Source organism: Eutrigla gurnardus (genome assembly GCF_963514095.1).
Source record: "Eutrigla gurnardus genome assembly, chromosome: 18".
Classification (NCBI taxonomy): domain Eukaryota; kingdom Metazoa; phylum Chordata; class Actinopteri; order Perciformes; family Triglidae; genus Eutrigla; species Eutrigla gurnardus.
In genome coordinates, this window is record NC_139929.1 from 16,901,915 (window position 1) to 16,929,263 (window position 27,349).

The following is a 27,349-nucleotide window of genomic DNA, read 5'->3' on the forward strand; positions in this document are numbered from 1 at the left end:
TTTGCTAAATTCAACCAACTTCTCTCTTCTCTGCATTTTTGTTAGCCTATTCAGAACATCCAGAAAAAAGTAGGACCTGACCATCGTGAACCCAGCAGAAGGAATTTCTGGCTCGGACCCAAATGAGGAATCCCTCTGCTGCCTCGAGAACAACTGGAGGTACAGTATGCCCCCAGTTGTGTGGAAAGAGAGGGAGTCATTTCATTGGCATGCCAGGAGGTGTCTTCTATGAAATTGCTGCCTGAGTGGGAAGAGGACTTTTACTCCTGCCATTCCCCAGCCTGCTTCAGGCCCTATGCCGTTCCTGGGAAGCTGCCTGGCCCTGGGAGGGCCGAGATGTTTTCAGGTAGCTTGCCGCCAGCCACTAAACGGGTGTTCGAGGAAACCTTCATTCTCCGAGCTGCCCAGCAGTCTCCATTGGCTGGGGTCTGCCCGACATTTACTGTCCATGTTAAGGGTCTCACAGTAGGTCACATTCAGCTGAAAGTCACCAGTTAACCACGGACACTGGTTAAACTGAAACACCTGTCGCTCTGAAACGGCCCGTGATCCTGTCTGAATCCTGGAGAATTTGAGTCTGTTGGAATATCCATTCTGACAACCGAACGTGTAACAACATCATGTAGAGGCTGCTGACAGTGTGAATTCACTAACTGGTCTGGATGGCTGGGGCAAAATGTCCATGCCTACACGCATACATGCATATTCTTTATGTCGTTACGGTATAGAAGGTCTAAAGGTGCAACTCAACCGTTCTGCACAACAAGGATTGTGGCGCAACAGCTCTAAAAATTGAACTTCTGAAAACAGGTATGCCCCTTTTTCTCCACACAATAATGGCATTCTGTGTAAAAGAATTTAATTTTCTTTTTATGACAAAAACAACTGTTTGAACACACATTTCTATTAAATGAAAGGCATTATAACCAACAGCAAGTAGGAAACTTCAGGGGATCTACTGGTGATCTCCATGCTGACAGATTTGTTAAATTTGTGTTAAAGCCGCTGCTTAGCTCACTGTTCCAATGAGATTTCAATATTTCTTTGGGTGTCGATGAGGGTTCCAATGAAATGATCAACCTCAGCTTTTACGAGTTTCATTACGTTTTTCGAGGCTGCAGACATTTTGTCTGGATAGTATAGCCACAAAATCAGATTTCCTGTTGTGAGCACAGTGAGCATCGCTGGTATCTGGTCTCGCAGTCATTAGAGTGAGTGAAGGCGGGCTGATGTGACATGAGGAAAAAGCTTGAAAGACATGGACACAATCACAGTGAATGAGCCGACAGACGTGCAGCTGGATCCTTCTCTTATGTTTATTGAACTTTCATTACATCGTGTAAAAACACTGGAGTTGACGACTGCAGCTCTACTCTCTCATAGCAGCAAGTATGTAAATCAAATCAGGTTATTCTGCCAGACAATAAATAATCTGCCTCTTTGGATGATGTCAATGTTTAAAAACAACAGATAAAAGCTGCAGCATTCATTTTTATTGAACACAACCTGTAAACATATACATATATATAGATTTACTTATATATATATATATATATATGTTCAAGCGAATTACTTTGCCTATATTTATAAAAAATACAACAGTAGTTTGTAAAATAGATTTGAAGTAAAATATTGAGAATTAGCAATGAGTCCATCATTGTCACAGGATGGCATTGCAGAAATGCAACGAATAACAAAACCAACATGGCTGGAATGCAGCTCGTTTTTTTTAAATGGCGTCATGTGGAGTCGTGTTTCTCAGCACTGATGACCTCACTCAGAGAATCTCCCACCACGACTCCCAACACCACGACAAACAGGGGGGTGATATTACAGGCAAGTCTGTAAATAGACTACAAAAGTCACAGTACAATAAAAAATATATGTAGCTATAGAGTACAACCAGGCACACGTGCCAAATGTTCAGCTAAACTGGATACTTTGTTTGTACAAACGATACATTTAAGAACTAGAAAAGAGGTCTGTAGCACCTTAAGGAGCTTTAGAAGTATGTTAGCAGCTTGATCCAATACCAAACATATATTGCAGTATTGCAGTGTTTCTTACATACACATTCAATAAAGTTCACTGGTACCACTGAAGCTTATAAAGAAGTTTGACATGAATTGCTGAAGGTCTGTGCCTCTCACTGAAGAGCGTCTCCTGGGAGACATTGTGTTGGATGTCTTTATCCCAGGACAGGTTTTTTTAAATGGTGTACTTAATCTACGACCAGACTCCAGATCTGGATCTACTTTCTCTCGACTTTCAACACATTCTCACGTCAACGTGTCCAATAACACAGCTTGATCAGAGGTCCGAAACTTCAAGCGATGATGCTGTACGTGCCCGTCTAGTCACTTTATCAGAACGCCGTGTCAACATACACCTGCTACATGCAGGGCGTCTTTTCAAAATAAACTTCAAAGCAACAACAAATCCACTTAGGTTTAGAAAAAAGAGCGTGGTTGAAGTCACGTGACTACCCTAGTGATTCACGTTACTAACAACTGACGTGACAAAATATTTACAAAGTTTCCTTTTAGTTGGACACAGGACACTAACAGCAGTCTCCTGGGTTAAAGTCCTGTGTTTGTTTGTTTTGTTTGTTTGTGTGATGCTGTGGGTGGGCGTGTCACATATAAACGCTCACAAGCTAAATGAGCCTGGGTGTCGGACACCAAGGAGACCGGACCAGCTGATTATTTGACGCCTTGGACGTAAGAACAGGTTGACACTTTGATCCACAGTTTACGGCTATTCTTTTGCCGTCTCGTATCGATGCTTGGATTCTGTCATAAAGTCTATATTGGCTAATAATCAGGTAGCTGATTGGAAACTTTGTTGTTGTCTAAGAGCTTTCAGGCAGAAACCATCGAAAAAATCAAGTAATATGTTTTCATAATGGCACACTGAGGTCAAAGGATGATAGAAGAGGACACGATCACCCTGGGAGTTATTGAACATACAGTATATCTGGGTTGTCTTTTGAACAACTAATGAAACAACCATTGAAAGAGGAAAGAAGTAAGTGCTATAAATCCGTCCATTAAGCTTTAGTATCGCTTGTGCTCTCAGCTAAACCAGCGGTTGAAAAGTCAATGAAGGCCTTCTGAAAAAGTGGGCCAACAAATTCTGTGTTTAAGGTACAATATTTGTTAAAAGACCCCTCAATGAGATACACAGAACACTTGTGCAAGTAAAGCAAAAATGACACCTTGATAGGAAAAACACTGTCAAAATTGTACCTGTAAAAATAAAACATTTTATATTGTATTTACATGTTATTGTTCTCTAAAGGAGCTAAATATATCATCTATACATTTGTAATAAAGGTTTTAAACAAAAAGGTATTGGAGGAAATAAAAAGGCATTCAATTTACAAAAAGTGCTATGATTACAAAAAAAGGTGGCTTGCCAACATCTCTTGTAAAACCACAAACCTTCACAAGATACTAATAGCAAACTTCCATAAATGCTTTGAAACATCACACATTCAACTTTACATTTCACATAACCCAGAAAATATTGTGTCCATTCATGTCTCATCACGTCCCGTCATTCAGGAAGGGAAACAGGGAACTTAACACTTCTATTTTTGAATTTCAGAGCACAAAAACAACATGAGTATGTGAGGTAAATGATAACACTATCGGATTATATATGCATCAGTCATCTGTTAACTGCTGTGGTGGAGGTGGAGACGGTGAAGGTGCAGGCTGGAAAGTTCACATTTTAGCCACATAGAGTTCAGTCCACTGTCTCTGGAAAGTATAAAAAGTGTCCAAAATGATTCTACAGATGAAATATGCAACCTTTGCTTTAAGAAATAATACAAATCAGTGACGTTTCATCAGTCTTTAGTCATCTTGTATAGGGCTTGTATCGATTGACATTTTTTGTCAGTTTGATACCAGAGGTCTCATACGGTTTCCAAAACAATATGTTAACCATGTTTTTCTACAAAAGAAGTAAACGTACTCAAATATTGAGCATGAATGTTTTTTTCTTTTTTAGAACAAAATAATGCTTAATGGCCACTAGATTTCACACTGCCCTTTAAACTGCATCACACATCTCAGTTTGTGTGGAGATTGTTCAAGTGTCATCATGTGACATCAGTACAGAATTTTGGCCACATTATAAAATTGAAATGCCAAATGTTCTATCGTTTTGTGGTCAATTAAAATACGGTCAAAATTGAGTTATGAGTGTGCAGCTTTCCCATTTATTTTTTCTGTATGTCTACAAGCCAGCGACTATAGAGTATGTATGTGATTACCCTCGTTTTTATTTATTTTTAATCAGAATGTGGGTTTGAATGAGGAAATATTAGGCATAAGAAGGATCTGAAAGCCTTATATTTTGATATTCAGTGCGACACAAATATTTCAGTCGATACCTGGCCCTTGTGATTGCTAGCACTACATTCATTGTATGAGTCTACAAGAAATAGCTGACAACAAGCCAAATATTTGTGACCTCAGCATCCTGTATGTTTCATCATGATATTGAGTTCAAGATTAAACCTGTTTTCCAGCAGCAAGCTGCATCTTTAAATATATTTTTGTGATCATCTCACAGCTATATATACCATCCACCTAAACAGCCTGGTCTCCTAAAAGTATGTTCCCACACAACTAAACTAAGTAGTGAATTACATTTCAAGGGAAACATATTTTTAAGTGGATGAAGTTTGCCCTTCACGTATGACAAAATGGTTTCACAGAATTCTGTAAGTCCATATAGGGAGGTCTGGGTGGTGGGTGATTAAAAAAAAAATAAGACTTTGACCAGGAGACTGATGTTAGTGTCCACTATAGGACCAAGTGGTTTCGTTGTGTTTCTGTTTGTTTGTTTTTTTCATTTAAAACCATGATGTTTCTTTTTACTTAACCTAACGATGTAGTTTATTTGTCTATACCTTAATATGTATTTTATTTAACTACCTACTACCTAACTATGCAGTTCAGTTGTTAAACCTAACTATGTAGTTCAGTTGTTAAACCTAACTATGTTGTTTATTTAATAAATCTAACTACATAGTTCAGTTGTGAAACCTAACTATGTAGTTCAGTTGTTAAACCTAACTATGTAGTTTATTTAATAAACCTAACTACGTAGTTCAGTTGTTAAACCTAACTATGAAGTTCAGCTGTCTCAACCTAACTGTGTCATTCAAAACAAAACACAAAACTGTGCTTCTCTGTAAACATAATTGAGAGTGTAGTTTAGTTGTATAGGAACATCATTTTGTTTGGGCTTTACCCAAAGGTCTGCATAGGGAATGCTATGTGGGGATGCTGAGGTCACAAATGACGCTAAACCAAACCAAGCAACTGCCAAGAGAGTTGCTGATGATGTGCCAAGGCAATGCATCAGTACCAACAGTAGTTCACAATGATTTGGTTAGCATTTTGATTGCAAAAATATATTTTTCATTTTCCTGGTGAATAGTCCCACTTATCATCACTTATGTATTCTATATCTGCTTGTTCCAACATGTCATTGAAGATGTATCTTGTTTACAAACGCCGATGACTTCATGCTTTCAAGGCCGTCCAAAACCTCAGCATATATCTTAGGAAATGTGTGGATCATATGAAGTGGATGTTACCATCATGGTTGACCTGTGGAACGTATGAATACTGATTTTTTTTTTTTTCAGAACTGAACTGCTGCAGTTTTAAACAGTTTGAAACAATTGGGTTATCAAACAAACCAAAACATGCTAAAAGCTACAGTTAGGTTTAGACAACAACCCTTCTTGGTTAAGTTTAGTAAAAGCCCATCATGGTTTGGATTAAAATGACTATGAAACGGAAACAAAACAAAACAAAAACAGTCTTCTGGTCGAAGTGTGTTTTCTGACCCGTCCACCACCCCGACTTCCTCTTTGAAATGTATTTACATCAAGAGAAAAGTAATCCACCACAAAATACATTTCCTTTCATGTAATTCACAATGCAGTTTAGTTGTGTGCAAACTTAGTTTGTAGGAGGCCAGACTGCAACATGATGTGCATCTGTTCCAATGCAGCCATTTTTTCTGATTTTAAATCGCAGCAAACAGCTGATATGTTAACTTAAATAAGGCATAAGCTTACAATGTATGATTTGAACATGACTGTTAGTGTTGTGTTATTCAATCAGGAGTGCTGATGTTTGATTCTGAAAATTTCAGATCACTTCAATGAGGGTTTTCTTTTTTTTAATCTATTAATAATGTTTTTAAAAGTCAACTCTCTGTGTAAGGCTTTTGAGGTATGGTAAAAAAAAATAAAAAACATGGACTTTAATTAAAAGGCACATATAACTGCTGGTCTGTGATAGAACGGAAACTTCTGTATCCTGCATGAGAGTCAGACAAGCTACTCAACTCCTTCTCAACATACAGGACACGCTACTACACTACTTCCTGAATAGGTACTGGGTGGAAATGTGAGATGTGAAATCATCCAACATGGACACTATTGATTCTTACTGGGCTGAATCGTGATTTGAGTATATTTCACCTCCATTGTATTAGACATCTCAAACTATCTAACACAGTCTCACGGCAGTTCATGAAAGTCACATGAACAGTCAGAAAGTATCTATTAGTTTTGTGTGGAGCAACAGGAATTGTCAACAAACATGTGTCAGTCTGGACGACGTTAGGTCGAGGCAACAAAACCAACGTTAGGTTTAGGCAACAAGACCAACTTTAGGTTTAGGCAACAAAAATAACGTTAGCTTTAGACAACAAAACCAGCCTTAGGTATAGGCAACAAAACCAACATTAGGTTTAGGCAACAAGACCAACGTTAGGTTTAGGCAACAAAACCAACGTTAGGTCTAGGCAACAAAACCCACGTAAGGTCTAGGCAACAAAACCAACGTGATCAAGCCCCCCCCCCCCCGAATTCCTTATTCCTAATTCCCAATCTTTACATTGACATTGTTTTAGTGCTGAGAGACTGAAAGTAAATGGACACTTCATGTCCCTGAACATGAAAACAATATAATGCATCAAGTGACTATTTCATGACCTGCCATGAGACTGGGCTGCAGTTCTATAGAGGGAGCTGGGAAAACCTGTGATATGTTAGTGATCCTTGGTGTGTGTGTGTGTGTGTGTGTGTCTGTGTCTGTGTAAACCTACACAGACACACACACACCTACTTCTTCCACCATAAACAACATTTGAAGTGTTTAAACATTTCAGGCAAGGCTGAAGAAGGTGAACATAAGATAGAAAACTCTTTGATTTGACGGATAAACATGAAAATCTTGAATATCTGTTTTTACATCCCCTTTTTAACCAAAGAGCAGCAGCATTTCACAAAATATATCAAGACTTAATTTAATATTGAGGAGTTCTACATTGTTTAAGATTGTAGGAGCCACTACTGAATAAGCATAATATATGGGTTTGGGTTATGCAATACAAATATGCATTTTGAAAGAAAAAAAATGTACTAAATAAAACGTTTTTATTTTATAGAAAAATACTGGTGCTTTGTATTTTTGTATTTTACATATACCGATAGGAGGTAGTGTGCCTGGTAATTCACCCAGCTTTGTTCCAGAATGGAGCATGAAGTGGATGAAAAAAAAAACACTTGCTGTTAGATTAGAGGTTGGCATTAGTCTCTTCTACCATTTTAAAATGTTTGTTAAAATGGTACATCAAGTTAACAAGCTGTCCTCAAAGTTACCATTAGCTTTTATCAACGTTCAGCTGCTTGAGGACAGGAGCCATTTCACAAGTGTGTTAATAACAACACTTTAAAATGTGGAACTTGTTTAAGGCAGGCATGTGTAAGGCAGCACTCTCATCATGAGAGTAGACGTTAGTTTGTTTAACAGGGCTGTTGTATGATTTATTCCTACCAAATAAATTACTTTGTTTTGAATTGACACTGTGGTCCATAGAGAGGCTAAGTCCCGCCTCTTTTGTGGACCACCATGGGACCATATTTTGTAAATGGTGAGAGACTTATAATTTTCTGATGCTGTTGTACCATGAATTACACATATGATGTGAATTTAAAAATCCCTTTTACATGTAGTTCACGAAGCGGTTTCAAACTAAACAAAATGATACGACACTCTGAGACTTTCTGGGCTTGAACAAATATCGTTTAAATTGACAAACATCAGATGTGGAATTCATGGCACAATTCAAACGGGATCAAAAATGTATTTGTCTCTCGCTGTTGACTGATGTCATAGACTGTATACAAGAATATATATAAGATGTAGTCATGTTCACGTCACCCGTTGGTTTGTGAACAACAGTTTAAAGGTCGCCATTTTGGCTGTTGCTATCTTGGAATTTTTGCAACCAGTCAAGGAAGTGACCATATTTGGACTGTGGAGGAGCGACAGGTGGATCTGATGAAGACAAGCAGCACCCCGAGCAGCAACCTTACTGGATCAACCAACGTTTAGACAACAAAACTAACGTTAGCTTTAGACAACGGAACCTCTTAGTTAGGTTCACCAACGCGTCACTTCGCAACACTTTGAGACATGTGGTGTCCAACACCGGTCTGGTGGTTAAGTCCTGTGTTGTTGGACCTATCCACCTCCCCACCCCCCCACCATAAGTCGTCTCTCTCTATAACTGATAGTACATCACTAGATCTTGACATTGCATAGTCACGTGGATGCATTTCATTTGTGTGTTAAAATGAACTTTCCATTGACATTGTATTGGCACTGAGAGAATCTAAAAAAAAAAAAAAAATGTATGTTCTTGAACACGAAACCAGCAGAGTTAATTTCATGGCTACTTCACTGCCGTGAGACTGGGCTCTACAGCATGACCTTCTGTTCATCACTCCAGTGGAGAAGTCGGGAAGTCAATCAATGTAGTCACAGATATTCCCATCAGACTGTAATGACACAGCACTTAAAGGGGCTACTCAAGGAAAGCAGGCCAGTCTATTACTATCTGTCTGTCATTGCCTGCTGGATTGTGGACCCGTCCACCCCCTCCACCATCAGCAGTCGTTCTCAGTATTTACTACTACGTCACTTTCGTCATATGGATGTTTCATTCATGTGTCACCATGAAAAAGGATCCCAATTCACTTTACTTGTGTCCCTGATCATGAAACCAATAGATTGTATTTAGTGACTACTTCATAATTTGCGATGAGACTGGACTGGAGTAACCAAACCACCAGCGACGTCACACTGAGTTAAAGGCTTGGATAAAGGCTTCATGTGTTTGTGTGTAATCTCAGTTTTCTGTGTGTAATCTCAGATGCATGGTTGTTGGCCTGCTGCCTGTGTTATAGAGAGGGTGTTTAACACAAATCTAAATTCTGAAATACAATGATGAGATGTTTCAGCTGACTGTGGTTTGGTGTTCAGAGGCAGCCTGCTCTCCTAAACATTACGTTCCCACACAACTGAACTGCACTGTGAATTACATTTTGAGGGAAACATATTTTGTGGTGGATTAGGTTTCTCTTAAGGTATCACAAATGAGTTTCAAAGAGTCCTAGAGGTCCATGTAGAGAGGAGGTCTGGGTGGTGGATGGGTCAGAAAACACAGGACACCCAGGAGACTGATGTTAGTGTCCCGTTACAACAAAGTCGTTTTGTTTTGTTGTGTTTTTGTTTTGTTTCAGTCTCATAGTCATTTTAATCCAAACCATGTTTTTTTTGTTTTTTTTTAAATCAAACCCAACTGTAGTTTTCTGGCTTATTTTGTTTTGTGTGTTAACATGTTTGAAACTTTTTAAAATTGCATGTTTCCCTGGAAAGGTAATTGAAAATGTGTTTGTATGGGAACTTTATTTTGTAGGAGACAGGGTTGTAGGTGATAACTTCAACAATGTTGGAGAATTCAGACAAAACTTGACCAACCAATGAAATGTCAAACTGTGATACTGTTGGTCAGTAGTTCCTACTATACGTCTATATCCATGTCCCTGATCTTCTGCTTTATGAATGAATCAAAAGGACCACATCAATGCTTTTGCATGTTTTAGTCTATTTACTACTAATCACATATACTTTCTGATAAAAAAAAATATGTGTATGAGATATTTCATTTCACTTTTGCTTAATTCCTGGCGAGCTGTCGGTGTCCTATAATTTGACTCTGTATTGAAAATCAACTTGCAGAGGTTTGAAATCCAGCATAGTGAACATTAGGTCTGCTGCTGCCGACGCGGTGACCTTCACTGCACAGCGTAATGCAAGCAGGCATGATCACTGTGATGGATTACCTGATGCATGTCAATTGATTGACTTTGAGATTAGAAATGATGCTGTTTTATATTACATTATGTATTAAATGTATTTCAATTGGCAGAAACATCCCAAAACGAAAGTTTGGTCCCTGCCAAAATAAAGATGATAAAACAAAGGTCAACTGTGACGACAGATGACATCACAACGTTCAAAGTGCCGTATGAACAACAATAAACCAAAATTGATTGCAAAATCTGCTTCCTAAAATCGATCTATTCTAAAGCAATGGGGTTAAGTAGAGAAAACATGTCACTGCAATCAAATTACTGTTAGCATTCATTTATGTGGAAACTCTCCAACCAAAATACTCCTTCATGTTTAAACTGTGCGTGTGCTGCTCTCAGTGCTGACCATCATGTGTTAATAGAATACCTTCAAACATCTATTCTGTGTGTGTGTGTGTGTGTGTGTGTGTGTGTGCAGTACATACTGGATCACTGAAAAGCTTGGTGGAAGCGGGGCAGTGTGGTGGGTGTGCTCAGGTTGGATATGAAGGAGGAGGGGAGCCTCTGAAGTGGACTCTCTGCTGCGTCCGGGACTTCGGGAGGCTGGGGGTTCAGCTGGATGAGAGGCGTGGGCTCTTCGTTGGGAGGGTAGGTGCCGCTCTGCTCCCCGCCGCCCGCCGCCTGGTTGTACGGGGGCCCGTTGAGTGGCAGGAAGTTGAAAAGCTGTGAGAAGTCCATCAGAGAGGAGGACGATGCCAGAGAGTCACCTGCGGCGGCCATCTGTGCAGACATTTTGGACAGAGACGCTCCCTCGCCCGCTTCCTCCAGGACGCCCGCTTGAGGTTCCAACTGGAGTTTGGAGGAGGAGTGTTGGGCTTCCTGGGCTGCAGAGGACGAGGAGGGCATGCTGTTCTGCATCTCCATCAGGTAGGTCTCCAGTTCTCCCTTTAGATTCTGCTCCCGCTCCTGTGAGGAGATGCTGTATGAGGTAAAGTTGGAGCCCAGTGGGTACTTAAAAGAAAAGGGGTGTGTGGAGGTGGGGAAGGGCTCTGTGTCCAGGACGGGGCCCGTGTACATGTTGAGCTGGTGCGGCCTGGGAGTCAGCATACCCGGGAGCTCGCCCTTGATGTCCCCAGATGCCAAGTCGTAGACGACGGGCTCCAGCGAATCAGCTGGCTCAGTTTTTACCCTCAGCAGCTCCCGAGCGTGGCTCTTCTTCACGTGACGCGTCAGGTGGTCCTTCCTGCCGAAGCGCTGGGCACAGTACTGACAAAGGAAGTCCTTGCGTCCGGTGTGCACTACCATGTGGCGTCGCACATCTTTACGGGTGTAAAATCGGCGCTCGCAGTGTTCGCAGCGATGCTTCTTCTCTTTGGTCCCACCAGAGGACTTGCCGGCGTGCGTTTTCAGGTGTTCCAGGAGAACCCCGGTGCTGGGGAACGGCTGCAGGCACACTTGGCAGGTGAGGTCTCCGCTGTTGGCGGCGTGGAGGGCGAGGTGGCGTTTGAAGCCCAGCTTGGTGTTGTAGCTCTTGCCACACTCCTGACAGGTGAACGCCTCCTTGTAGGGGTCGTGAGTGTGTAGGTGATTCTTTAAGTGATCCTTGCGGTGGAACATTTTCTCACAGTATGAACACTTGTGGTTTTTTTCTGGCGAGTGAGTTGCCATATGCCTTTGAACACAGACACATTCTATGAGCACTCAGAATTGTTGCAATCATTCAAGTAGGCATGCTTTACATTAGACACAAACACAAGACCTGGAAATAGTATTCACCAACACATCATTCTGCTTACTACTGAGCACTATGTTAGCAAAGGTGTAAAAGAGAAAAGCAACATGCTGCAGCCTGCTATGTGCTGCTGCTTGTCTGTACCGTAGCAGCTTGTATTTGGAGACGAAAGCCTTGGTGCAGTCGGGGTGGGAGCAGCGGTAGGGTCTTTCTCCTGTGTGAGAGTACGAGTGCACCTTCAATTTCTCCAAACTGTTGAAAGCTTTCTGACACTCCTGGCAGGGGAAATTCTTTTTCGGCTTCCCCTCTGCTCTCCTGCGCCTCCCCGTGGGCGGCGTGAGCTTGGTTCTCTCCAGGACGTGGTCACGGTGGCCCTGGGTTCCCGTGGCCATGGCACTCTATGGCTGACCAGCTACATGGACAAGGGCGCAGTGCCCAACTATAACTGATACAATCGTTCTATCCAGTTTTATGTGCTCAACGCTGGCCGGACTCGGGGGCCTGAGGAAGAGAGAGAGAGAACTGGTCATCTGAGTGGACAAGACAATAAAAACGTCAGCCTGTGTTCACCAAACAGGGTGAATGAGGCAAATATGCAAAATTGACCGTGTATGGTACAAACAACAACATTGCTGCCATATTTATGTCTAGATGATGTTATATAGAGTGTTGATGGAGGAGCTACAACGTTAGCATGACCTAGCATCCATCACACCGCTTCCATTGGGGACACAGGAAGGGGCGGGACCTATCCTCTATGCTCTGATACACCTTCAACGTCAGCCAACCGTCAGACAGACGGGCCTTTTAAAACATCACTTGAGCTCTCCATCCTGGTGCCTCCAGGGGAATAGTTTATAGAAAGGTGCTGCCAGAGGTGTTTTATTCTAAACCTGTTTTACTTCCAACACTAAAACCACCTCCACATGCCCCCTTATATACAAAGGTGGTCCACAGTGAACCAGCATCCATACAGACTGGAGAATCTGTCCCCGTTACTCTGGTTTTAGTATTAAACCCTGTTAATTGATATATGCGGGCAAAGGAATACAAAATACTTGAATTTTGTATTCCAAACAGAGAATAAGTTTAAAGCTTGTTCTTAACCAAACCCAAATGTTGTAAAAGAGACATTTCATCGATCAAAACACTAATAAATTAAATGATTTGATACAAGATACAGAAAGCAAAGAAACAAAAACACACATTTGAAATCTCTTCTTAAAACCCATAACAGCTTGTATGTGATCATCTTCTTACTCCAGCTTTGGTTTATTTATCTGATTTACTTTTGCTCTTATTGCATTATTTTTATATGTTGTTATTGTATTGATTTGTTTTCATTGTTTCATCTACTGCACTCTTATCTTTGTTTAAATCGGACTTTAGTTTCGTCTGCTTTTGTTTAGCCTCACTCTTGCTGTTCTGTTGCTTTGTATCTCACTTCTACTTTGCTTCATCTATCAAAGCATTTTATAAAAGGTGCTGTAAATGTTTTAATTATTATTATTTTATTATATTATTATACATAGATCATATCAACCACACATTCTCCTATTATATTGTTATTGAAAATCCAGGCAAGACTTTGAACTCCCACATGGACAAATAACAGTGTTTTTTTTATTTTTTTACATATTCTGCTTTCACCGGGATTTAAATTAGGCAAACATTTAAAGTGGGAAGCTCACTGCCTTGTGATTGTGGTGATGTTTCTGTGTTATTGTAACAAACGTGTGATTCTTCATTCTCTAACAGAATAAATTACTACAAACAACTACTATAATAACAGCAATGATTTTGCAATAATTAAGGCTTATGAATGCTTGAAATTTTAAAGAATATTTTATTGTAACACATGAATAAGCATTTTGTGATTCATATTTTGTCCTGGTAAAAATTCAATGTTTTCAGTTATTTTTTATATAATCTTGAGTAATATTAATGAAAATAATAACAACAATAAATCACATCAATTCCCTGCTTTACTGTAATTGTTATTAATTATACTAATTCATCAACGGACAGAAACATTCAAATTGTAATTATTTTTGTTGAAATTGAAAGTGAGGGTGAAATACACTGAGGTTACAATAATATAGTAAATATTAATATCAAGTCAAAAATAAAAAATGCCTTGATAGGACGTGTTAGAGGAGGGTTCAGCAGCAGGATTGTACACATTAAACATTTCAGGACAAAGGCAAAATCATGTAGTAAAGTAGTTTTTCAAAGTACTAAATTAACTTTATAGTCTTCAAAACAACAACAAGTTAATGTGTCACAATTAAAACCTTAAAACGTGTTTTAAACATTTATGAACATATAATAAGTATCTTTTTGTACAGATTTTAAGAAGCTTAGCATGTCTTCAAGGTAGATGATGTGCAGTGAGTGAGACATTATTCCCTCCCTCCTATCTGTTCTAACGACATGAATCATAAAGAACATTACAGTTTCATCTCAACCAAAAGCAGCATTTAAAATCCAATTCGAGGCAAAGCGCTAACTGAAAGAAAGCACCATTTCCTCTCATGCACCTCTCTTTTTATTCCCATTAGCATCACATAGCAGGACTCTGCAAACACATGCAAACAGCAGCCTGACATCAGAGTCCCAGCCAGAGGCGGACTCCTTCCGCGCCACATGGAGACTTTAGGTCTCCTTTAGGGTGGAGGGCAGGTGGAAACCACCGACAACACATGTGCTCGGGGAAGATGCTCCACCGACTTTAACACGACAGGCTGCTGCGGACCTGGGATCAGTAACGTGCACGGTGCAACCTGCCACGAGCCGAGCACTCGCACGATGCGCAATCTTAAGCGTTGCAGACTGAGTTTGCCGTTAGTTGTCCCTCCATGTTGCTACTTTGTGGACGGCGAAGCGGTCGCGCCGCGTCGTGTTAAGTTAACCCGGCCGGCCGAGCTGTCATCCCCGAAAACAGGACGTCCAGCGGCTCTACGCGGAGCGGGACCGAGCGGGACCGAGCGGGACCGGGAGCGCTACATTCGGTGTCGGACAGGAGATGCTGCAATCGATAAGGATATGTTGACAGCGCTCGTGATGAAGTGTGGCTGTGAGGCCAAAAGCAACGGGGACGCAGATGGCAGGACATTTGACATTAATGCTGAATCCGAGTGCGCCTGTTACTGTCGGTGCTCACCGCAATGCCGTTGTTATTACTTGTATTATTTTCTTAAATAGACTAAGTGAGGAGGCTCTGTTCAACTTTACTCAACTTTCCCATTCTCCTGCCTCCTGTGGGGCTTTAAAGTTCGCGGACACGCACCGTGACACTAATATCACCAGTGATACAATTGAAAGAAAACGAAACGTGTGCTTCCCCTGCTTTTCTCGGTGGTCCCAAACTGGGTACTGATTAACACAAACTTTTCCCCAGCTCACCCCTCTCTCATAATTTAAATAACCCCGATATTTTAATTCAAGAACTGAGTCACCGTTGACTTAATTTACATCAAACTTACCCCGGTCGCTTTAACATCCTTTCTGTCGGGTTTTTCTTGACTTTCAACTATTTTCCGAATTTTTAATAATTTTTTTCTCATATTTTTTGCTAGACGCGGCGGGCCTGAAAATTGTTTGCTTTCCTCTCTTTCGAGCAGCCATTGTGTATGCGCTGCGATGCAACCGCACTAGGACGTAGCCACGCCCACTCTAAGTTCCGCCTACTTGTGCTTTTTGATTTGTGTAAGCCACTGCCACTTTCACTTCAATGTCACTTACAGTCCTGTTTAGTAAGACTCCATTTTTGGACTTGCTAGATGTACTGTCAATCGTTTAAATGTGGTTTATTAGCATTTACCACGATGGGAAGACCAACATGTCAGCTAAGTAATTCTATTGGCTCGTTTCATTGTCACTCGACGTCGGGCGTTCCTATTGGCTGATGCTGCCGTCAGTTGTCGTGACGTACTGGTTATTTTCCTGGTGCGCTGTTGCAACAAGGAGAGTGGAGTTGCCTTGAGCATGACGGGGAGGTGAACGCTTATGTAGCTCTATTAGTTAGCCACATGTAGGCTAGTGTGTACAGCTAGCAACTAGCTGTTAACTACAACACCCGTGCTGTTATTCCGGGGATGACAACATGGTTCTTGAATAGCCATTAACAGCAGCTATTTCGGTCTTTTCAAGAACGGGACCGTCGTTACTGAAGTGTGGATATTAGTCTCCCACTGGATAAAGTTGCTAGCCGGTTTGTCAAAGGTAGGTATCTGTCTCCATTCACCGTCAGGTTAGTCATTCAGCCGCTGCAAAGTTAGCCGTTTGCTCATATCAATGAAGGTCAGCGTGTTGCCACACAGTGGAGCATACCAGTCTCCGTGGGGAAATGGGGGAATTTACGAAGACATGTTTGTTGTTACATTTCCTCCACTGGTCAACACGAATAAAGATAGTTTCAACAAAAGCAAGGGTCACCTTTTCAAATCGGCGTACACAACAACCTGAAATATGAAGTCTAAAATGTGACTGTGTGAGGTTGTACTTTCTGACTCCAGGAGACATTAGTAATATAATGGATCCCAGCATGTTTGTTTGCGACAGATTGAATGGATCGTGTGTTGTCTTTGGTAGAATTACCGTAAAGCACCAACGCATCTAAATGTTCTCCTCTTAAACATTTGCAGCTTTGTCAAGTCTAAATATCCCCTTTCAACTCATGAAATACCCTCAACATGCAATATGTGGACATGTGTCTGAAAATAACTGAAATGTAGTTTGCCTTGGTGTTAAATGATGTATTAAAGGTACAGTAACACGTTATCTGCACGGAAATGCATTTGAAAATATCTGGTTAGATGGTAACTTCAGTAAATGGTTGGTTTGGATCAGAATCCATAAAAACACATTTGTTTACTTGCATGTGATCTTCAAGAATCCAGCACCAATCGGACTCTGTCAACTTGCTCTCAATGTAACTATAACGTGTCTATTTGAACTGAAGAGGTTTATCAACTCTTGGTGGTTCATCAGCAAGTTGAGCTGACAGATGGAGACAGTAGAGAACATTTCTGAAAGATAACATACATGTGGAAGTGTTGTCGAAGTGTATGTAGAATGATGCCCATCACATTTAGAATGTCTAATGAAATGTTGCCACCATAGAAAATACATGGTGTCTTTGGTTTGTTTACATGTAATCATGTATCATGCACGTCATAATACGCCTTCAATTCAAAGCAGCAAGCAGAAACAGACAATTAAGACCCAACACAGGACTTTAAACCAGCAGACCGATGCTGCACACCGTGTGACCCGAAGGTTGTTGTAGAGATATTGGTGGTTTTCCAAAACCTAATTAAGAGCGTTGGCTAAAGTTTCTTTTTTTTTTTTTGGTCTAAAACCAACGTTGTTTTGTTGTCTAAACCATAATGTAAACCAACGTTGTTTTGTTGTCTAAACCATAATGTAAGCCAACATTGGTTTTGTCAGGGAATGTCGTCCCAACTGAGAAAAAACACAAAATTGATACCAAGTGAAATTCATCAGATTGAAAGTCTTCCTCAGCGACACCAACAAATTAAAGAACGTAAATCCTTAAACGACAAGACTGTCTTGTAAACACACACAAAGAGCCGAACACTGAACATCTTATATTCATCTTTTCCCAGATCCGAATGGATAAAACTGTACGTAAAGTTCGTAATCAGGACAGTAACCCATGCATCGAGGTAAGTTAACCATTCCTTTAATTCTACATCGTTTCAAACGTGCTAGAATGTGAGATTTTTTCTAAGTTACTCAACCTGTTCCTTTTTCAGGAAAGTGACGCCTCCCAAAAGTGTTTGGGTGCCTACAACTACGATGCGAGCATGTGTTCAGCCTACTTCCATAGATACAAGAACTGTAGGAAATACTGGGTAAGTGCATGTTTCCAGTGTCCAAGAGAAAAACAATCCAGAGATGAACAGATGAGTTGGTTTGCAGGGGAGGCATGGGGAGAACAATTGTAGTCCTTGACGCTACAGTAGCGACACCCAGTGGCCGGTCAGGGTGCCTGCACAGACGAGGGTGAGAAGGAGCAGCTCATGGAGGTGTCACATGTTTGTCATCAGGAGGAGAACAGTGAGGGAGGGAGAGAACAGAGGAAGTCCACAAAAGGTTAGAAGATATGTAATAAAAAAGTGTAGTCTCCATTCACCAAACATTTAGGTAGTTTCTCCCTAAAAAACAAATTCAAATATGGAACATTCCTTTGTGAAAACCTAACAGCTTGCAAGTGGCTTTGTCTTTGCATCTCCATTAAAAAGGTGCAGACATATTTAGAAAAAGGTCACAAGTGAGATACCTTTATTTTTGTATTAATTTCTAGATTAGATAATTATAACAGAGTTATGTTATCTTAAACGGGGAAACGAGTGAAGGCAGACTATGTATCGACATAAACAAAGGTCAGTGTGCAGATGTCACAGTGTCAAGGAAACTATGTTCCTCTCACATAGAGAGGATTTCCATTATTCACCGCAGGAGTTCTCCTCCTTTGTTGGTGTTTATATCCGACCTCAGGCCTGTGTCAGCGAGGCACCACAACATCTGGAGGACCTGGGGCCTGTACTACGAAGCAGGATTTGTGCTTAGCGAGGTAACTTAAGCGTTAACTCTGGGTTTTCCGTCCTATGACGCTGGTTCACTTCTTACCGGGGTAGATCGCCATGGTAACTTACGCTGTGGAGCTAACCTGCTCCGGAGCAGGTTATGTTCCTGATAAGAGATCAATGTGGAGAAACACACCGCCTACTGACCAATCAGCTTTCTTGGTGCGCGGATATAAAAAAAAAAAAGAAGCTCGGTGGATCGTGAGAGGGTCTCGTAGGAGAACTATAGAGTGTACAGAGACCGGCAAAACCCTTTTTCTTTCCCTGATGATGTTTTATATGAGAGATACAGATTCTCATCGGAGGGAAAGACTTTTCTGTGTCAGCGTACAGCCTACTTACCACTATGAATTATGTTTTTATATTTATTTGATTTGCTCCCAAGTCCGTTTTACACCGCTGGGATTGCAGCTGAAAGAATGAGGCTGATATTGTCATAAACCACGTTATAAGAATACATCCCAGCAACAAATTCATTATTTTAAAGTTATGTGTTCTGCCTTTTATTGCGGAAGGACATCGTAAGAGTTAAAGGGACGAGAGAGCGACGACATGATTTAAAAGAGGACCGAAGGGCGGATTCAAACCAGGGCCGCTGCTAGGAGCCTCGCAACATGGGGCAGTAACTCTACCACTAAGCTATCAGCAAAGTTACTATTTAATCAGTCAGGTCTACTAATGCCCTTATGATGGGGCAGTCATATTATACTACTACTAATACTATTAATACGACATTCACACAGTCGGCGAGTTTTTGCCAGCTGTCCTTCCTGCATTTTGAGATGAAACTGTTGCCTTTTGCCTGTATTATATGTTTAACTTCTTCATATTTCTGAAAGATTATGGTTCGCTCCTCATACGTGAAATACGCTGCTCCGCTGCCGTAGACTGATGTGATTGGTCAAATGCTGCAAACGCCGCCTCTTTCATGTGCACGCGCTCATAGCTGGGCAGGTAAACCCTGGGTTGAGTTAACGAGTTGATAACCAGCTTCGTGTGACCGCTTATCTCCGATTGCCTTTATTAGGGTTACTTAAGCTGGATCTCTGAAAGATACCCTGGGTATGTTGAACTCGCTTCGTAGTACAGGCCCCAGGAGGACCAGATCACCAGTACGCAGCGACAACATCCAAATACTCTCCATTTTAGCTCTGAATCACCACATTAACATAAGCATTATTATCACCTCATCCACAACAGTATTTTGTTGTTGTTGTTTCCCCTGAATAAACATCCAAGACGTGCCAAGGTGGAGAAGGTGTGTATACATGTGTGTAAAACAGCAAATACAAAGAACTTAAGAACGTTTAATATGGCAAGTGAGTTTGTTTTTTTATTTTTTATAAATGTATGACCTTTTAATCTCAACATTTTTCTCGTAATATTGTGAAATATTTCTCAGAATATTGCCCCCTCCCCCGACTAGAGCAGAGTTGAGAGATTTTTTTTAAAAAAGACTGAGATTTGTTTTTGCAACAGATTTTTTAGTCTTTCTATTTGTTTTTAGAAATGATTTCAGCGACTTAATGCAGTTATTATTAAACATGAATCCAGTGAAATAGGGAGTAGAACTGTTCCACTTACAAGTAAGAATGTGATACTTGACCAAAATAAGCACACGATTAACACCATCTGAAATACCAGCATATATTTAAAAAAAGGAACTACATCATGTGAGAAAACGACCAATATTCAATGACAACCAGCGAAGAATGTCAGTCCAAAGTAGTTAGTGTGGTTTCTAGTAATAATGAATAATTAGACATTCTTGAAATGTAGTCTTTTTTTTAATGAAGTAAACAATGTGTGTTTGTTTCCTGTAGCACAGCATCATGCTGCAGAGGAGAAGAGAGGGCGTGAATCCTGCCATGCCCACCGCTGCAGAGAGGCAGGAGATGCTCGCTGCTGTCGGAGGAAAACCCTACTGAGAGTGAAGACCGGCGGCAGCAGGACCTGACTGCATGGTGATGACTGAGCCGAGGCCGGACCCGTCCTCAAGCTCGGGTCACGTGGAAGTGACCATCTGTAGCTGCTCCATAGAGGAGAAGCCCCGCCCCTTCCACTGGATCATGGGACCTTATTGTGGAAATGTCATGTATGTGGCGAGAGACAAAGAATCCTTATCATGAATTCCACTTCTGATGTTTGTCAGTTTAAAAGATAATCAAGTCTCAATTTGTGGTCTAACTGCTGAAGTGACTGTAACTCCATAACGGTAAAGAGTTTCCACCAACAGTGAGGGAAGTGGTCAAAACATAGTTTTAATAAAGTATTAATCATATGGGTTAGTTTGATGTGCTTTATTAACAATGAGTCTTTTTTTTTAGAAATAATCTATATCATTTATTCTCTCCTGTTTTTTTTATGAAATCATGAATGATACTACTATTATATTGAACTATTTTTTACTGTGTTAAGGAAACGTCTATTAATGATATATTGATGTTGTATTAATGATATATCACCCAGGCCATAGTATCAACACAGAACAGTGTAAACAGCCTGTCTACAAACATCTGAGAAAAATATATGAAGTACAACACTATTGTACATGATTTATTCATTTTATACTTATATTTGATCAGTCTGGACAATTGCATGTAATTAATTATAAGTTAATAACATGTTTGCATTTTAAAGTTCACGGTAATTGAACAAAAGAAGGCAGCAAACATTAGATCTGCATCCTGAAGTCAAAGTGGTGCATTATAGTGAAACTGATCTGAGATGTGCATCAGAAATGGTTCAGAGTAATGTTTGATATCATGTGTCAGCAGTAAATCACAGGCGACCATGTATAAACCCTGGAATTTACCTGCAGGGCTGCCACGTTTCACCAAAGGATGGGAGTGAGATTACATGTTTGGGGGCGGAGTGACCCAACATTCTCCTGTAAATGCCACGTTTAGTCATAACTCTTCATGTTACATTGTAACAACTAACCCGGACCACACGGTGATTTGTAACATTTCCCTCCTTGTGTTTGAGACTAAACTATGACATTTCTATTGCAGAGATCACAGCTGCACATTTACTAGCAGACACATTTTAAAAGAGCTACAAGACACAGAAATATCAAATATGTTACAACCATCCCGGTCTTCCCTTCATATACAGGCCTGCAGGAAACTCATAATATAACATGAAGCCCAGGTGGTTCTGTACTGATGATCCATGATTCACACCAGACAAAACGTCATGAACTCAGATGGAACACACTATTGCATCAAGGCTTTAATGATAAACCAGAAACAGATCCATTCATTCAATCTGATGCAACTCTGAGGAAGAAAAGGAAGTCTGATGAAACGGCCTTTAAGGGAGCCGACGTCCTGTGAGATGATTTGTTTTGGGGAGTGTATGTGCAACGTCCCCATTGATTAGAAATTCATACCAGAAACTCCTTTGGGAAAACGTTGAGTCAGTATTTGCCTTTGAGCAAGGCAGCAGACGGCCTAGAGGAACAACACCAGAACACACAGATGATTGGTGCTGCTTGTGTAAAAGGATTCCTGAGATCCTGTTTCTTCATAGGCTTCATATTTGTTGTGTTGTGTGATTATGATCATTAAAAGTACGGAGCTTGGCGAATTTTGGTAAAATATTATTAGCAGCAATTCACAATTGCTGCTGTCAAATCCAACATGTCTGCATGTGAAGCTCACTGTTGGTAACTGTGTCCCTGGTGAGCATCGTCAGCCACCAGGGCTCCTCAGCTCAGTCTGGTAAGTGTCTGGCTGCGTTTGGCGTCCCACCTGTTGAAAATGAGTCGACTTTCAAGGTCGCACTCAAGGTCACGATCCACTTCTTCTTCAGACGCACCGTTAACAAACGTGTTCCCATCCTCTCAGGCCACTTCTTCTGCGACGGGGTCCACAGAGAGGAGGGGCCGGCTCACCTGCAGCGACGAGCAGGTTACCACGACGACCAGACGCTCAGCGAACCTGCTGTTCTACGTGAAAGAGTTAAGACAGGCGCTCTGTACTCAAAAATGTTTCTTTATATGAAGACTCATACAAACACACATGTGACGTTTGTGTAAATGAGCTCTATAGCATCGATAGAAACACCGTGCTAACGTGTGTTTTTACATTTTCAGGACTAAACGATGGACTCATCAACACAAGACCTGCAATATAACTGATTCTCTCCTCAAGTGGAACCAGAGACTTGTGGAGAATGGGGGCATCTATGGCAAGCCGTTTTAACATTTAATCGAACCACACTCCTATCTGTAATTATATTTTAGATATCCATAATAGCATTTCTCCTAGTCAAAATGTAATTTGGACTAGTAGAAATGGTAATTAAAGATATCCACAATACATTCTTACTAGTAAAAATGATATTTTAAGATATCTACAACTTTGATTGTACTAGTCAAAACTAAATTTAAGATATCTAAAAATCCTTAAAAAGTATAAGTGGCCGTTTTATCATTTAATAGCTAAACTGGATATGTATTGAGGATATCTGTAATTCAATTCTTCCTAGTCATAAAGAACATTTCAGATATCCACAATGACATTCTTCCTATCCACAATTGTCATTTCAGATATCCACAATGGCATTCTTCCTAGGACAAATGACGTCACTTTTGCCATTCATGTGTATTGGGCTTTCAGTTTCAGATATCCACAATTACATTCTAGATATCTAGAATGAACATTCTGGATATCTGCAATTGAATTCTTACTAGGAGAAACTCCCATTTCAGATATCTTCAATCCAATTGTTACTAGTCATAATTTTAAAAAATTTGAAATGGCGTCCTGTCTACCTGTCAACAGATATCCACAATACATTTGTGGATATCTGCATTTGTATTGTTCCTAGTCATAATTCTAATTGTAGATATCTGAAACTACATTTCTACTAGTCATAATACGAATTGTGGATATCCATAATGACATTTCTACTAGTCACAATGTATTTTTGGATATTCAAAATTACATTCTGGATATCTGGAATAATTTTTCATTTTGGATATCTGAAATGAAAATTATGACTAGTAACAATTGGATTGAAGATATCTGAAATGGGAGTTTTTCCTAGTAAGAATTCAATTGCAGATATCCAGAATGTTCATTCTAGATATCTAGAATGTAATTGTGGATATCTGAAACTGAAAGCCCAATACACACGAATGGCAAAAGTGACGTCATTTGTCCTAGGAAGAATGCCATTGTGGATATCTGAAATGACAATTGTGGATAGGAAGAATGTCATTGTGGATATCTGAAATGTTCTTTATGACTAGGAAGAATTGAATTACAGATATCTGCTATACATATCCAGTTTAGCTATTAAATGATAAAACGGCTTGCCATAGGCATCGATCCCGCTACCTCTCGCATATGGCAAGCCGTTTTAACATTTAATCGAACCACACTACTGTAATTATATTTTAGATATCCATAATAGCATTTCTCCTAGTCAAAATGTAAATTTGACTAGGAGAAATGGTAATTAAAGATATCCACAATACATTCTTACTAGTAAAAATGATATTTTAAGATATCTACAACTTTGATTGTACTAGTCAAAACTAAATTTAAGATATCTAAAAATCCTTAAAAAGTATAAGTGGCCGTTTTATAATTTAATAGCTAGACTGGATATGTATTGCAGATATCTGTAATTCAATTCTTCCTAGTCAAAAAGAACATTTCAGATATCCACAATGACATTCTTCCTAGGACAAATGACGTCACTTTTGCCATTCATGTGTATTGGGCTTTCAATTTCAGATATCCACAATTACATTCTGGATATCTAGAATGAACATTCTGGATATCTGCAATTGAATTCTTACTAGAAGAAACTCCCATTTCAGATATCTTCAATCCAATTGTTACTAGTCATAATTTTCATTTCAGATATCCAAAATGAAAAAGTATTTTGTCTACCTGTCAACAGATATCAACAATACATTTGTGGATATCTGCAATTGTATTGTTCCTAGTCACAATTCTAATTGTAGATATCTGAAATTACATTTCTACTAGTCATAATATGAATTGTGGATATCCATAACGACATTTCTACTAGTCACAATGTATTTTTGGATATTCAAAATTACATTCTGGATATCTGGAATAGTTTTTCATTTTGGATATCTGAAATGAAAATTATGACTAGTAACAATTGGATTGAAGATATCTGAAATGGGAGTTTCTCCGAGTAAGAATTCAATTGCAGATATCCAGAATGTTCATTCTAGATATCCAGAATGTAATTGTGGATATCTGAAATTGAAAGCCCAATACACATGAATGGCAAAAGTGACGTCATTTGTCCTAGGAAGAATGCAATTGTGGATATCTGAAATGTTCTTTATGACTAGGAAGAATTGAATTACAGATATCTGCAATAAATATCTAGCCTAGCTATTAAATATTAAAACGGCTTGCCATACTCGCATGCTAAGCGAGCGCTCTACCATTTGAGCTAATTCCCCTCTGCCGAGACGGATTCGGTGGCCCGAGTTTCCTTACATCCTTCTCCCCAAGACGCCACACGCTTCCAAACTTTCCAGGCTGACGTCAACACCCAGGCTGACGTCACCACCATTCTTCTTAATTATCCTCGTCATCGTATCTGGATGGTCTTTAAATTGTTTGTCACGTCTTGAGTTATGAAGTGTATGACATTTAGATAGTTCCACGCTCTACGGTGGCTTTGACAGGTCAAAAAACTCAGATAGTCATCAAAGTCCTTTAAAGGAGTCATCACCAGGAAATCGCAATTTCTCTTGTTAAAACATGCATATCTGTGTTTGACCTCAGTTGAAACTTGCCTGAAAGGCTGGAGTTTGAAAGTGGCGCCGTTTTTTCGCTTCTGCTCTTTTTCCGAACAGGAATAGCACACAAGGGTGTGCATTCCTAAAGCACGAGATTTTGATTCTGCGCCTACGGTGACGTCACCGTGGCGGCTACTTGCATAAGCCCACCCCTCTTTCACCACCCAACCCCGCCCCGTCCGCTACCTGAAATCGCCGAAGCGCCGCCATTATGTTTTGGAGTCTGCATGCAGGCAAGCCCCCCCGGCTCTGTCCTTCCTGCGGCGAATCAACGCGCGCCTCATTACATATTATACAATGCACATCCGGACCAGTCAAAACCTCGCGCGTAATCTCGCGTGATAAAATCGCGGTACGAAAAAGGGTCAGAACAAGCTCAATGTTTGATTAAATTTTTTTTTTTTTTTTCTAATAAGTTTTACGAATTGATCCAAAGCGATCCAAGGGGGGCTGGATACGTATAAAACCAGGTAATGACTCCTTTAAAGATGATGAAGATCAAACTGACGTTCAAGTGTCATGTTTAGAGAGAAACTAAACCCTCCTCTTATTTGATTCAAATTAAAATAGTGTAAACTGGTTATCCTGAAAGTCCTCAGTTCACATCCACTCTTCAACCACAAGGTGGCAGTGTGACTTTACGCTGAGCTGCTCATGTTGGCCCCCAGTTCATCACTAATCCACTTTCTGATCCAGTACCTGGACAGACAGGTCCTCTGCTGGTAAAGACTCAGCCGTGGACATGTTGTCTTCGTCCTAAAGGGACACGGCTGACAGCCTGTCATCACTTTTCATACATGGAGAGCAGCTGAGAACGAGGCCGTTACAGGCTCACGATGCTGCTTGACAACAGAAAACTGTAACAGACCAGATCACGGAGCAAATCCAGATTATATGGCATGTGAAGGCAATGCAGTGCCTGAGTTTACCGAAGGGGAGAACTTCTGCTGAGTCATGACGTGGGCGAACTTTAAAAAGAAGTCAACCGGGGGATTTCTCATGTTGTTGGTTCTCACTCTGCATAAGAAGGCAGGAAAGAATGTCGATCTGATTCATTGTGATCAAGAGACAGTTGTTTATGCAAATGACTTCATCTATTTCTTATTCTCTGCATGTATCTGTATGTTTATGCATTTTTAACTTTCAACATTGTGGGTGTTATGTAAATAGTGTATATTATTCATCTTTCAATGCCTTTTTTGAGTGAAGATAATCAATGACATAAAAAAGATGTAAGAATTGCAGCATTGTGTGTCTGTTCTTGCTGATAATTAAATTAAAGTGGCCTCTTTTTTCCACTTCTGTACCAGATAGCGAGCTAGACCGTTTTCAAGTCACCTGTGACGATATTGAGGATTATCCTTAATATCTACTATTGTGCCCAAAGTGTTCAGGTTAGGGTTCTAAAGCCGTTGCTCCTGGGACGACAGCCATGCAGACCAATTGAATACAATGTACGGCGTATGGTCTGCCCACTGACAGGCTGACCCCCCACCCTCAACCTCTGCACCAATGCTAGCAGCTCTCATACGTCTGTTTTCTATAGACAGCCTCTTGATATGACGCTGAGCATGTGCCTGTTCTGAGTGGAACCTGTCCTGTTAAACCGCTGTATAGTTTTGGCCACCGAGCTGCAGCTCAGTGTTCAGGGTGTTGAACTCTCAGAGACTCTCTGAGAGTTCTTTGCCATGAGGTGCCATGTTGAACTTCCAGTGACCAGTAGGAGAGAGTGTGAGCGATAACACCAAATTTAACACACCTGCTCCCCATTCACACCTGAGACCTTAGGCTCGTTCGAGATGAGTCAGGCCTGCGCAGAATCGATCGCCGGCGAACGCAGCACAATGCATGCTGGTTAGTTTTGTGTCTGATTGGTCCCGACTTGCTCAAGGCGGTCGCAGTTTTTAGAGATGAGTGCCGCAGTTGCTCTCAACCGACTGCAAGACCCGGGGCATGATGGGAAACACCTGGCTCCAAAGCCATTGGCTCTTAGTTTTGACAAC

At 40.6% G+C, this 27,349-nt stretch overlaps 2 protein-coding genes across 3 annotated transcripts; one reads left to right on the plus strand and one right to left on the minus strand.

Annotated features, from left to right (window-relative positions):
* Positions 1 to 1,298: 1,298 nt before the first annotated feature.
* Positions 1,299 to 15,728, minus strand: plag1 (pleiomorphic adenoma gene 1). Its single transcript, XM_084033913.1, has 4 exons — positions 15,416 to 15,728; positions 12,075 to 12,431; positions 10,684 to 11,870; positions 1,299 to 3,764 (listed from the first exon to the last, which is right to left on the minus strand). The coding sequence occupies exons 2-3, from the start codon at positions 12,320 to 12,322 to the stop codon at positions 10,688 to 10,690; spliced, it is 1,431 nt and encodes a 476-aa protein (XP_083890039.1). The 5' UTR covers positions 12,323 to 12,431; positions 15,416 to 15,728; the 3' UTR covers positions 1,299 to 3,764; positions 10,684 to 10,687.
* A 173-nt stretch (positions 15,729 to 15,901) lies between these two features.
* On the plus strand, positions 15,902 to 20,825 carry chchd7 (coiled-coil-helix-coiled-coil-helix domain containing 7). Of its 2 annotated transcripts, none has more exons than XM_084033914.1 (4): positions 15,902 to 16,154; positions 17,561 to 17,620; positions 17,711 to 17,809; positions 20,373 to 20,825. In XM_084033914.1, exons 2-4 carry the CDS (start codon positions 17,567 to 17,569, stop codon positions 20,499 to 20,501), a joined length of 282 nt encoding a protein of 93 aa, XP_083890040.1. In that variant the 5' UTR covers positions 15,902 to 16,154; positions 17,561 to 17,566; the 3' UTR covers positions 20,502 to 20,825. The 2 variants fall into 2 exon arrangements, with proteins under 2 accessions (XP_083890040.1, XP_083890041.1); XM_084033915.1 differs by having other exon boundaries at positions 15,914 to 16,154; positions 20,368 to 20,825.
* Positions 20,826 to 27,349: the final 6,524 nt, after the last annotated feature.

What these genes read in the sequence shown, in the direction of transcription:
- plag1 (XM_084033913.1), bottom strand. Translation starts at nt 12,322, where the DNA reads ATGGCCACGGGAACCCAGGGCCACCGTGACCACGTCCTGGAGAGAACC. An exon ending in TCCAAATACAAGCTGCTACG is followed by an intron (nt 11,871 to 12,074) that starts GTACAGACAAGC and finishes CTGTGTTCAAAG; the next exon opens with GCATATGGCAACTCACTCGC.
- chchd7 (XM_084033914.1), top strand. Translation starts at nt 17,567, where the DNA reads ATGGATAAAACTGTACGTAAAGTTCGTAATCAGGACAGTAACCCATGC. An exon ending in ACAGTAACCCATGCATCGAG is followed by an intron (nt 17,621 to 17,710) that starts GTAAGTTAACCA and finishes TTCCTTTTTCAG; the next exon opens with GAAAGTGACGCCTCCCAAAA. An exon ending in AGAACTGTAGGAAATACTGG is followed by an intron (nt 17,810 to 20,372) that starts GTAAGTGCATGT and finishes CCTGTAGCACAG; the next exon opens with CATCATGCTGCAGAGGAGAA.